The following is a 13,008-nucleotide window of genomic DNA, read 5'->3' on the forward strand; positions in this document are numbered from 1 at the left end:
GAGGGGGGGGATAAGGACCACTATGGGAGGGAGGGGGGTATAAGGACCACTATGGGAGGGAGGGGGGGGGATAAGGACCACTATGGGAGGGAGGGGGGGGATAAGGACCACTATGGGGGGGATAAGGAACACTATGGGAGGGAGAAGGGGGATAAGGACCACTATGAGAGGATGGGGGTGGGATAAGGACCACTATGGGAGGGAGGGGGGGGATAAGGACCACTATTGGAGGGAGGGGGGTATAAGGACCACTATGGGAGGGAGGGGGGTATAAGGACCGCTATGGGAGGGAGGGGGGGTATAAGGACCACTATGGGAGGGAGGGGGGGCATAAGGACCACTATGGGGGGGATAAGGAACACTATGGGAGGGAGAAGGGGGATAAGGACCACTATGAGAGGATGGGGGTGGGATAAGGACCACTAGGGGAGGGGAGGGTAAGGACCACTAGGGGAGAGGTGAGTCAGGACATATGGGGGGGGGAGGGGGCGGCAAAATTTTTTTTGCCTACGGCGGCAAATATCCTTGCACTGGCCCTGCACACACTGCATTCACACACTGCATTCATACACACACACACTGCATTCATGCACACACACACTGCATTCATGCACACACACACTGCATTCATGCACACACACGCTGCACTCATACACACACTGCACTCATACACACGCTGCACTCATACACACACGCTGCACTCATACACACACACATACGCACACACTGCATTCATTATACACACACTGTAAATAAATATTCAATTAATATATTTTTTTTAGGATCTAATTTTATTTAGAAATTTACCAGTAGCTGCTGCATTTCCCACCCTAGTCTTATACTCGAGTCAATACGTTTTCCCAGTTTTTTGGGATAAAATTAGGGGCCTCGGCTTATATTGGGGTCGGCTTATACTCGAGTATATACGGTAGTTGTTTGTATTGTGTGTCAATTATTTATTTTATATCTGTGTACTACATGTCTCTAAGGATAAAATCATGATATGTCATGATTTTTTAGTATATAAATTCAGGATTTCATTCTGTAAATACTTTATTTTTCAGGTTAACACATTTGACCGCTTTTGTTTTACAACAGGTTCCAATGCAATATTTCCAATTATTGTCAACATATTGTTCAGCTGTCATTTTAAATTATTTTCTCCTCCTTCTACCGGGCTCCTTGACAATGTATTAAACACATCACTGCTTTTGCATCCTAGATTTTGAATGTGCTAGCAAATAAATAGCTGTATATTTTATTTACTTCTGTATTAAATTGAATATATCATTAAAAATATTGTTGTATTTTTTACATATGAGCGAACTATAGTCTTTTAGGTCACTATAAATGCACACGTCCAATAGTTTATTTAAACTATTTTATTAATTTGTTATCTCTGCATGGTGTCTCATGTAGGAGGTCTGTCCACTGAGCTATGGGCTTTCAGAAGTATTTTCAAAGATAGCTTTATAAAATTGGCCTATACTTAAAGGGATACTATAAGCACCCAGACCACTTCATGTCATTGAAGTGGTCTGTGTGCAATGTCCCAGTGCCGTGTGTGCTGATCCAGTGCCAAGGGAGACAGTCGCTGGAATCGGGCAAGTGTTAAAATGATTTTTTAACCCTTACAGTGCGGGAGAAGTGGCGCATGGGAGGGAGACGGGCAGAGTATGCTATATTTCTAAGAATACAGATTTGTAAAGTATCCCTTTAACATTAGTCTCCAAAAGCATAACAAAAAGAAAAGCCAAAAATGAGCTAAAGTAAGTTGTCTAGAACTGGTTCTGACAGGGCTCTTGACACTGGTTTGCTTTTAAGGAATGATTATTGTAGGACAGTGTTTCCCTAACCACTAACCAAGATTCACCAACAGTCTAGGTTTTGTCAGTATCTCCACTGGAATGAAACAGGGAAATACATAAATCCTGGACTGTTGGTGGGACATGAGGAGTAGTTTGGGAACCACTGTAGAAGGTAGGTACTTAGTGAGTGATAAACTGGGAATCTAAAGGGCACGTTAAAGGTACAGTGCAAATACCATAACTACTAGAGCAAGCATGTCAAACAAGGCCCACAAGGACCATCTTTGCTGCCCGGCGAGCTGCGAGTGCATACTGGTGTTTTAGCAGAGTAGGCACCTGCTTTCCCCATATTGCAGGTGCCTACTCTGCTTACATTTACCCGGCTGGGGAGGAAGGCCGCGAGGGAGCTCAGTGTTCCTGCTCCTCACTGCTCCCTCGCGCGCTCCAACTGAAGTGAAGCCGGGCGCCGGAATATGACGTCATATTCCGGCACCCGGCATCACTAAACCGCGTGCGGGAGCAGTGAGAAGCTGGAAGTACCCCAGAGAGATGCCCCCCCATTGGCTCCATAAGGTAAGGAGCAATAATGTAATGTATGTGTGTCAGTGAGTGTGCGTGTCTGTCTGTTTGTGAGTGTGTGTGTGTGGGTGTCTGTCTGTTTGTGAGTGTGTGTCTGCCAGTGAGTATGTGTGTGTGTCTGTCTGTGTGTGTCTGTCTCTCTGTGAGTGTGTCTGTCAGTATGTCTGTGTGTCTGTGTGTGTGTCTGTCAGTGTGTGTCTGTTTGTGAGTGTGTGTCTGCCAGTGAACATGTGTGTCTGTGTCAGTGAGTGTGTGTGTGTCTGTCTGTCAGTGTGTCTGTATGTGTGTGTGTGTGTGTGTGTCTGTCAGTGAGTATGTGTGTGTGTGTGTGTATGGCCCACATAAACTTAAACCTTGTTTATGTGGCCTGTGCCGCACTTTGAGTTTGACATGCTTGTACTAGAGCATGCTGTAGTAGTTATGATGCCAAACATGCCCTGGTGCCCCCCAATATAAGTAGGAAAACTAGTTTAGAATGGAATAACTTCTTACTTGGGGTCCTCCAGGAACCTGAAACATACTTCTTAAGCTAAGCCAAGAGTTGTAGCTGTCTATGAGTCAACCCTGCACTGCAGTATTTAGCTCTCAAGAACTAATGGAAGCACACAACAGGAGCTCCAAATTCCCCTGAAGGCCGCAGAATGGTGGGGAGCCTTCAGGGGAAATGGTTTTACTACTTATATTGGGCGAGGGGGCACAAGAGTTATGATGCTCTGAGTGTTCTGTTAATGTCAGCTATAATATTTAGGTGTATATAGTCATAATTGAGTTGTCACCATCTTACTGATGAGCACACATGTAAAACCTACAAACTCAGTATTCTTGTTGTGTGGTAATAGGCTGTTAAGTTGATCCCATAGAGAACTAGTGATCAGGAGTATACCACAGTTTATAGACTGCGGGCATAGTATGGTGTTAAGCATGGCTATCTCCTTCTACAATTAATTAATAATCAACTAGACAGTGGGCAACAAAAATAAGTGTGTGTTTGGGAGTGGGTTGGCAATCCACATATCCATTGTCAGTGTGGAGGTGGGAATGTACAACTTTAAAAGTCAAACGTTTGTGGAGAGAGACTAATAATTAACTAACTGCATTCAAAGTATGTATTCTTTAGAATTGCTAAAATATTTATGTTGACTTATCATCTTGTTGGAGCACATAAAAGTGTAAAACCGTTTTTGCACCATACTGAAATATTAGCTAGTACAAAACCACAAATGCCTCTACAATGATGTTAATGCTGAGGAGTCGTTCAAAATGTGGTACACTATTATATTATACAATAAATAGCAAACATTAAGATAAGTAATTTAGCTCTAAAAAAAAAAAAAAACATTTACCAAATTCTAAAATGTAATTCCTTATAGCATTTATTATTTTTCCAATTTCTCACCGGTTTTCTGAGGTCCAACAACTATGAATTTTGGTAGACGATCACATGCTTTTTCTTTAGACCAAATATCTCTGTGACGTTTGTCATCACACGGGTTCTACAAAATATTTAGAGATGAGTACTGTAACATTACAATAAATATAATTATTAAAGAAAAACATTTAAGAAATGCTCATTAAAAAGTTTCTTAATGACCTCATGAAAGACGACTGGAACAATAACTGCAAAACGTTAGATTACAATAACCCAGACATATTTACATTAAAATAGAAAATCATTAAAAGATCATGTGTTGAAATCTATAGGTGATAGATTTATTTTCCTGTTAACAGATTGTCTGTTTCCAACAGAGTTATTCACTAAAGTGTTGTGAATTTAAAGTCACTATAGTGTTGGGAATTCAAGGTGAAAATCAAATATTAGGCCAAAATAGCCACACTTTGTTAAACATTATTTTATAAAGCAATATAAACATTTTAGCAGGATTTAAAATAACAAAAAAGGAAGGGAAAACAAAAAACAATTTAAACAAAAAATTACAATATCACGATTTAACCAATAAAGATTACAATTCAATTCAATAAGATTTACTGTGAATTAGGATGGTATAAAATGTACAATCAAGTAAAGATGTTTTATTTACAAACTATTCCAAGAGAGAACATAACATATTTAGACAATAAAGAATAATTACACACGGTGTTTCTTTTTACTATTTGTCTCCCACTCTGTCCATTCCCTCTTCAATTCCACCTATTAAGGAGTAAATTGTCTAATAGCTAGTTTGTAACTTGTTTGCAAATGTTAATGAAATAACCTCTCCATCTGGTGGAACAGGAGCAGACTTCCAGTAACATGGTATGACAGAAGTGGCAGCTAAAAGAATGTAATCTACAATATTCTTTTATTATTAATTAACTATTATTAATTGTAGTAGGAAAATAATTGAACAGCCATATTTAAGGAGATAATACACTGATGGACAGAAATTTCATTTTGATAAGTGTTTACTTATTTCCAGAGCAGTTTTAACTTCTTACAATGACACTATGGTGCCCAATTCACCACTGTATCGCCAACATTTGTCAGAGCAACCTGTGAATTTTTTCTTTAGTTTTACAGTGAAGCATGTGCCACCTGTATACAATTTTATAGTGATTCTTTACGTGATTTGAACATTGTGTGAGGCACTAGTAACTCTATACTAATCTGAAAGGTAATGATCAAAACTCCACTCTTATTACCGTATTTGGTATGAATCAAAATGTGAATAACATAAAGAAATTGCATGAGTTTGATTCAGATTCTGTATATATAACTATTCTAACCATGATGCATTCCATATATCCATTTTATTGGTCTGCACAAGGAATATTAACATTTTCTTTCAATTTTGCTAGTATGAAAGAATTCTGAGACGTTAAAGAATTATCTACATTTTATCAACTTTTTGAAAGACATATGTAGTTGGTAGTGAACTAAATCATCAAGACTGAAAACTGAGAGATCATGCCAAGATTCCGGTGTAACATGTGATATAAATTTTAGGCAGATTTGAAAGGCATGGCACTAGACCAGGGGTAGTCAACCTTTTGATACCTACCACCCACTTTTGAATCTTTGATGGTAAAATGTCCTTACCGCCCATCAGTGCCACAGTAACTAATTTTATAGCGCAATTGCGATTTTTGTTTTTTCTAATTTTTTTTTTTTAGAAAGGAGGGATTTTAAAAGAGAACAAAAAACATATGTACTTAAATGTATCTATTTTATTTAAATTTTTACTCTTTCTATTCTATTGTTTTTCTATGTGTGTCTGTGAGGTGCTGTGTGTGTGTGAGTTAAAGAGGTGCAGTTTGTGTGAGAGAGGTGCAGTGAGTGTGTGTGAGTGGTGCAGTGTATTTGTGTGATTGGTGCAGTGTGTGTGTGAGTGGTGCAGTGTGTGTGTGAGTGGTGCTGTGTGCGTGTGAGTGGTGCAGTGTTTGTGCAAAGGGGGCAGTGTGTGTGCAAAGGGTGCAGTGTGTGTATGTGTGAGAGGTGCTGTGTGAGTTTGAATGGTGCTGTAGTTGTGTGAGGGAGGCCGTGTGAGGGGAGGCAGTGTGTGTGAGGGGAGCAGTGTGTATGTGGGGAGTGCAGTGTGTGTGAGGGGGCAGTCTGTGTGTGTGTGTGTGTGTGTGTGTGTGAGGGGGCAGTCTGTGCGTGTGAGAGGAGCAGTGTGTGTGTGTGAGGGGTGTAGTGTGCATAGGGTCTATACTGAATGTAGGTGGGTGAGATGTGAAAATATATCTTAATGTCTCCCTCTCCCTTTTTCTTAGCTTTTACCAAAGGGGTAACTCTCCTGTCCTCCTACGAGCACAGCGCTGAATTGGAACATTGATATGGTAACGCGCGGCAGCGCTCCATCCAACCTGCTCACGGGAAGATCACAGAGCCTCCCAGACCCTTTCCTCCCTCTGCTGGAACTAAGTGCCAGCGGCCCAGTGAAGGAGATCTTTGATTTCCTCACCAGACCGAGAGAGGGAGATCTTTCCTCACCAGCAAGGCTGTCTCTGCATGGGCCAGCAGGGGAGATAAAAGGATCTCCCCTGCCGGTCTTGGTCCATGGCGAACATTTTGTGCAGAACCCACCACCGCCCACCTGAAATTCCAAACTGCCCACTAGTGGGCAGTAGGGACCAGGTTGACTACCCATGCACTAGACAATTATTATTTGACATAATAGTTTTAAACAAAATGTCCCACATCTGATCATCAGTCAGTGTGGTTTAATATAAGAAAAGTTACTGAGTCACACCACACAAAAACTAAAGTTTTAGACTTTAGAAAAACAGACTTTTCTAAAATTAGAATATGCATAAAGGAGTCCTTGTCAGACTGGAGCAGTTTAAATGGAGTCCCGGTGAAATGGGATTATTTAAAAGTTGCACTGCTGAAGACAACAGAAAATTGCATTAGGCATGTCAGTAAAAGCAAAAAATGTAAGAAACCACAGTAGTACTCCGCAGATGTGGCCAAAATAGTAAAAAACTAAAAGTTAGCATTTAGTAATTATGAAAGAACCCAGAGTGAGGAAGATAGACAGATCTATAAAATTAGGCAGAAAGAGGCTAAGCAAGTGATAAGAGCCTCCAAAGCACACACAGTAGAGAAAATAGCACAGTCAGTAAAAAAGGGGACAAAACATTTTTTAGATACATAAATGAGAAAAGGAAAGTAAAATAAGAATTAGTTAGATTAAAAACAAAAGAAGGAAGGTATGTTAAAGAGGATAAAGGTGTAGCTGATTGCCTCAATGAATATTTTTGTTCAGTATTTACAGATGGAAATGAAGGAAAGGGGCCTCAGTTAGGAAAAAGGACAAATTAGTCATTTGATACATGTGAGTTCACAGAGGAAGAGGTTCTATTTCAACTGTCAAAAATAAAGACAAATAAGTTGATGGGACCTAATGCGATACACCCAAAGTTATTAAAATAACTTAGTGGTGTACTAGCAAAACCATTAACAGATTTAAGTAACCAATCATTGTTAACAGGAGTAGTCCCAGAAGATTGGAAATTAGCGAATGTTGTACCCATTCACAAGAAAGGTAGTAGGGATGAGTCGGCAACTATAGGCCAGTAAGCCTTACTTCAGGAGTGGGGAAAGTGATGGAAACCCTGTTAAATTATAGGATTGAACATCTAAAATCACATGGATTTCAAGATCAGAGACAACATGGGTTTACTTCAGGGAGATCATGCCAAACTAATCTTATTTAATTTTTTGATTGGGTAACTAAAATAATAGATCAGGGTGGTGCAGTAGACCTTGCCTACCTAGATTTCAGTAAGGCCTTTGACACTGGTCCACATAGAAGGCTCATCAATAAACTGCAATCTTTAAGTTTGGATTCCAATATTGTTGAATGGGTTAGGCAGTGGCTAAATGACAGACAACAGAGGGTTGTTGTCAATGGAGTATATTCGAAGCAAGGTCTAGTTACCAGTGGGGAACCTCAGGGATCTGTACTTGGACCCATTCTCTTTAATAGTTTTATTAGTAATATTGCAGAAGGTCTTGATGGTAAGGTATGTCTTTTTGCTGATGATACTAAGATATGTAACAGGGTTGATGTTCCAGGAGGGATAAGCCAAATGGCAAATTATATAGGTAAACTAGAAAAATAGTCAGAGCTTTGGCAACTGACATTTAATGTGGATAAGTGCAAGATAATGCACTTTGGATGTAAAAACCCAAGGGCAGAGTATATGATATTTGATACCCTACTAACTTCAACATCTGAGGAAAGAGATTTAGGAGTAATTATTTCAGATGACTTAAAGGTAGGAAGACAATGTAATAGAGCAGCTGGTAATGCTAGCAGAATGCTTGGTTCTATAGGGAGAGGTATTAGCAGTAGAAAGAGGGAAGTTCTCATGCCATTGTACAGAACACTGGTGAGACTTTACTTGGAGTATTGTATGCAGTACTGGAGGCCGTGTCTTTAGAAGGATATTGCTACTCTAGTAAGAGTTCAGAGAAGGGCTACTAAGCTGGTTAAAGGATTGCAGGATAAAACTTACCAGAAAAGGTTAAAGGATCTTAACATGTGTAGCTTGGAGGAAAAGACGAGACAGGGGGGATATGATAGAAAAATGTAAATACATAAAGGGAATCAAAGCAGTAAAGGAGGAGACTATATTTAAAAGAAGAAAAACTACCACAACAAGAGGACATACAGCGCCTTGAAAAAGTATTTACCCTCCCCCCTTGGCATTTTTTGTGTTTTATTGCCTGACAACCTGGAATTAACATTGATTGTTTGAGGATTTGCATAATTTAATTTACAGTACATGCCCACAACTTTGAAGATTTCTTTTTTATTATTGTGAAGCAAACAACAAATAGGACAAAATAACATAGACACATAAGTCTCTATGAGCTTGCCACATCTTACCACTGGGATTTTTGCCCATTCCTCCCTGCAAAACTGCTCCAGCTCCTTCAAGTTGGATGGTGTGCGCTTGTGAACAGCAATCTTTAAGTCTGACCACAGATTTTCTATTGGATTGAGGTCTGGGCTTTGACTACGCCATTCCAACACATTTACATGTTTCCCCTTAAACCAATCAAGTGTTGCTTTAGTGTGTTTGGGGTCATTGTCCTGCTGGAAGGTGAAACTCCATCCTAGCCTCAAATCACGCACAGAGTGGTACAGGTTTTGCTCAAGAATATCCCTGTATTTAGCACCATCCATCTTTCCCTCAACTCTGACCAGTTTCCCAGTTCCGGCTGATGAAAAACATCCCCACAGCATGATGCTGCCACCACCATGTTTCACTGTGGTCTTATGGTCTTTTGGGACCAACTAACCCCTCATAATTGATAAACTCCACTGTGTGAAATATGAAAATGTATAACAGCATTCCTCTCTTGTATCTGAAATAAAGGGGCATGTGGGTCTACATCATAACTAACACTTTAAAATAATGGAAATTAAATGTGTTTAAAACTTTACTATAGTCAATTTACTATACTTTATGATCAGTATCGAGTATGAATTCATTTTTCCTACTGAGCAGTTTAAATTTGTGAACTAGATTAATGCGTATTTCTCAAACTCACGTAGTGCTATAACCCTATTTTTAGATAAGCATTTTGAAATTGTTTAATTATTATGCACTACAGAAATGATCATGAGTGTTTTTTCAGATACTTTTTATTTTATTTTTTTTTAAAGACAATTTTCTCTTCCAGGAAACAAAGCAAAATAAGGCACAATGAAGGCTTCTGGAAATTGCAGTTCTCATCAAAATTCCAATTAAACGTATCAAATGTACCCAACTGTTCTATAGTCTCAAAGTGGTCTGAGAATGCACTGTTTATTCAGCAAATATAACGTAACATCAGTGCAAGTGATAGGTTCTATGTTACATTACACTTATCGTCTATTATTTCTTTATTTAATACTCCACAGAACTGCCAGTTATAGATAATGGTTTATAAATGGCTTATCAAATTTATTTATTTTACATTTCTTAAACAGCAGCATTACAGATGAACTGTAAAATGCAACAGAAGTGCTTACTTTTATTTATAGAAAATCGGTAGACTCATGAGGTCAAAATTCAGTATTGTTAAAATAGAGCTACTGCGAGGGGAAAAGTATTTGACCCCCTACTGATTTTTAACGTATGCCCACTGACAAATAAATGATCAGTCTATCATTTTAATGGTAAGTAAGAGAGAGAATAACAAAAAAAAATTACCCAGAAAAACGAATGCCAAAAAAGTTATAAGTTGAGTTGTATGTCAATGAGTGAAATAAGTATTTGATCCCCTATCAATCAGCCAGATTTTTGGCTCCCAGGTGTCTTTTATACAGGTAACAAGCTGAGATTAGGAGCAGGGAGTTCTCTTAATCTCAGCTCGTTACCTGTATAAAAGGTACCTGTCCACAGAAGCAATCAATCAATCAGATTTCAAACTCTCCACCATGGCCAAGACCAAAGAGCTGTCCAATGATGTCAGGGACAAGATTGTAGGCTACAAGACCATCGCCAAGCAGCTTGGTGAGAAGGTGACAACAGTTGGTGCGAATATTTGCAAATGGAAGAAACACAAAATAAATGTCAGTCTTCCTCGGTCTGGTGCTCCATGCAAGATCTCACCTTGTGGAGTTTCAATGATCATGATAACAGTGAGGAATCATCCCAGAACCACAAGGGAGGATCTTGCTAATGATCTCAAGGCAGCTGGGACCATAGTCACCAAGAAAACAACTGGTAACACACTACGCCGTGAAGGACTGAAATAATGCAGCGCCTGCAAGGCGCCCCTGCTCAAGAAAGCACATGTACAGGCCCGTCTGAAGTTTGCCAATGAACAACATGTTGTGGTCAGATGAGACCAAAATCAAGCTCTTTGGCATCAACTCAACTCACCGTGTTTGGAGAAGGAGGAATGCTGTTTATGACACCAAGAACACCATCCCCACAGTCAAACATGGAGGTCGTAACATTATACTTTGGGGATGTTTTTCTGCTAAGGAGACAGGTCAACTGCACCACATCAAAGAGACAATGGACGGGTCTATGTACCATCAAATCTTGGGTGAGAAGCTCCTTCCCTCAGCCAGGGCATTGAAAATGGGTTGTGGATGGGTATTCCAACATGACAATGACCCAAAATATACAGCCAAGGCAACAAAGGAGTGTCTCAAGAAGAAGCATATTAAGGTCCTGGCCAGTCTCCAGACCTTAATCCCATAGAAACTGTGGAGGGAGCTGAAGGTTTGAGTTGCCAACATCAGCCTCGAAACCTTAATGACTTGGAGAGGATCTGCAAAGAGGAGGGGGACAAAATCCCTCCTGAGATGTGTGCAAACGTGGTGGCCAACTCCAAGAAACATCTGACCTCTGTGATTGCCAACAAGGGTTTTACCAACAAGTATTTAGTCGAAGGGGTCAAATACTTATTTCTCTCATTGGCATGCAAATCAATTTATAACTTTTTTGACGTGCGTTTTTCTGGATTTGTTTTTTTTTGTTATTCTGTCTCTCACTGTTAAAATACACCTACTATTAAAATTATAGACTGATCATTGCTTTATCAGTGGGCAAATGTTCAAAATCAGCAGGGCATCAAATACAATTTTCCCTCACTGTAAAATGTTCTAACATTTCAAACATGAAGAAACAGTGTGGAAAAAAAACAGATTGGTTCGTGGGAAAGCTTTCTTCTTGTCAGGGAGGAAGGGGTGAGTGAGTCTTCATTGCCAACTCACTTTTTTTTCTGAGAAAAAGTGATTGTCCTTTTGTGATGGTGGTGCTACACAGTCACAAGTGTCAGCAGTCTTCAAGGCTAAGAAAAATATTTTCAGACTCTGAAGCCATGGTCTCAAGTCCAGTGCTACTAGACAGGCCTTAAAAAAGTACTCTACATTGCTAGCCTGGTGGGTCCATGGCACACTCAGAAGGGCTCCAATAGTTATTAATCTATTGATAACAATTACTCAGAATAGGTTACTCGTGTGGGTGATAGTTTTATCCTTCATATAAATTTATATATAAAAAGTTAATTAAAAATTGTAAAAAGGATATACTCCTATTTAGCTCTTTTATTTTACTTAAATATTCTTAATCAATTTGAAACCTCAATTCAATCCCTCTAGGAATTCAACATTAATTTCAAAGATCCGTTCCATCCATGTAATGGCTAGTTGTTTTTTTTGTATTTTTTTTTAAATCACCTCTACTAGTGTCTTTGGGAACTTTTAATATTTCACAGAATTTTAAGCCACTAGCATATCTAGCATATACCTATTCAAAAAGTACACAAACTCTGACCCATAAAACCTCTACTAAAATTATGTTTCTCTAATCACATCTTTAAAATGTAGTAGTTCTCGTCCCACTATTCTGGCAGAGGGATTAGAGTAGAGTGCGCCCACTGCCCCCATAAGCCAGCCCTGAAATCCAAAGTCTGACATTGTCCTACTGAGAAAGCCCCATCCGACCCTGTCGAAGGCTTTCTCAGCATCTATTGACAGGGTCAGAAGGGGCGTCCCAGTACATTGGGCCCAGTCCATAATCTCCACCATTCTTCGAAAGTTAGTACTGGATTGCCTCCCTGAGATAAAACCGATCTGATCCGCATGAATAATGGACGGAAGAATTGCTTGTAATCTAGCTGCTAATATAGCAGCAAATAATTTGACGTCCACATTCATTAATGATATTGGACGGTAATTAGATATGTCCGTAGGTATTTTATCTGGCTTTAATATCGGGGTGATATGGGCTCTAAGTAAGGCAAGAAAATCTTGACTTTTACCTGCAATTTCATTGAATGTATCTGTCAAAAAAGGAACAATTTGTTTTTTAAAGATTTTATAAAATAAATTTGAGTATCCATCAGGCCCTGGGGCTTTTTTATTTACTAAATTATTTATTGCCTTTTCTGTTCCATATCCAAAGATATGGTGTTATTTAGGTACTCCTTATGGTCTTGCGAGATCTTGGGAAATTTGATGTTCTTTAAATATTTCTCTATCTCCTCCTTATCTGGGTCAAAGTTTAAATTATACAACTTTTCGTAAAAATCTCTAAAGTTCCTAGCTATTTCCTCCGGTTTATAGATGTTCTTACCTTCTACCACTAGTTTTAGAATTTTCTTTTCTAAATGTTGTTTCTTGAGTTTATTTGATAGCATACGATCGACCTTGTTATTCTTATAGTAGAA

At 39.2% G+C, this 13,008-nt stretch overlaps 1 protein-coding gene across 1 annotated transcript in view; it reads right to left on the bottom strand.

Moving 5' to 3' along the window:
* LOC134615514 (bifunctional heparan sulfate N-deacetylase/N-sulfotransferase 3-like) overlaps positions 1 to 13,008 on the bottom strand; it is a 291,558-nt gene that overhangs the window by 57,752 nt on the left and 220,798 nt on the right. The window contains exon 8 of the mRNA XM_063460045.1: positions 3,784 to 3,880. Coding sequence (XP_063316115.1) covers positions 3,784 to 3,880 — 97 coding nt within the window. The remainder of the gene's footprint in view (positions 1 to 3,783; positions 3,881 to 13,008) is intronic.

The sequence above is a fragment of the Pelobates fuscus genome, chromosome 6, assembly GCF_036172605.1.
Source record: "Pelobates fuscus isolate aPelFus1 chromosome 6, aPelFus1.pri, whole genome shotgun sequence".
Lineage (NCBI taxonomy): Eukaryota > Metazoa > Chordata > Amphibia > Anura > Pelobatidae > Pelobates > Pelobates fuscus.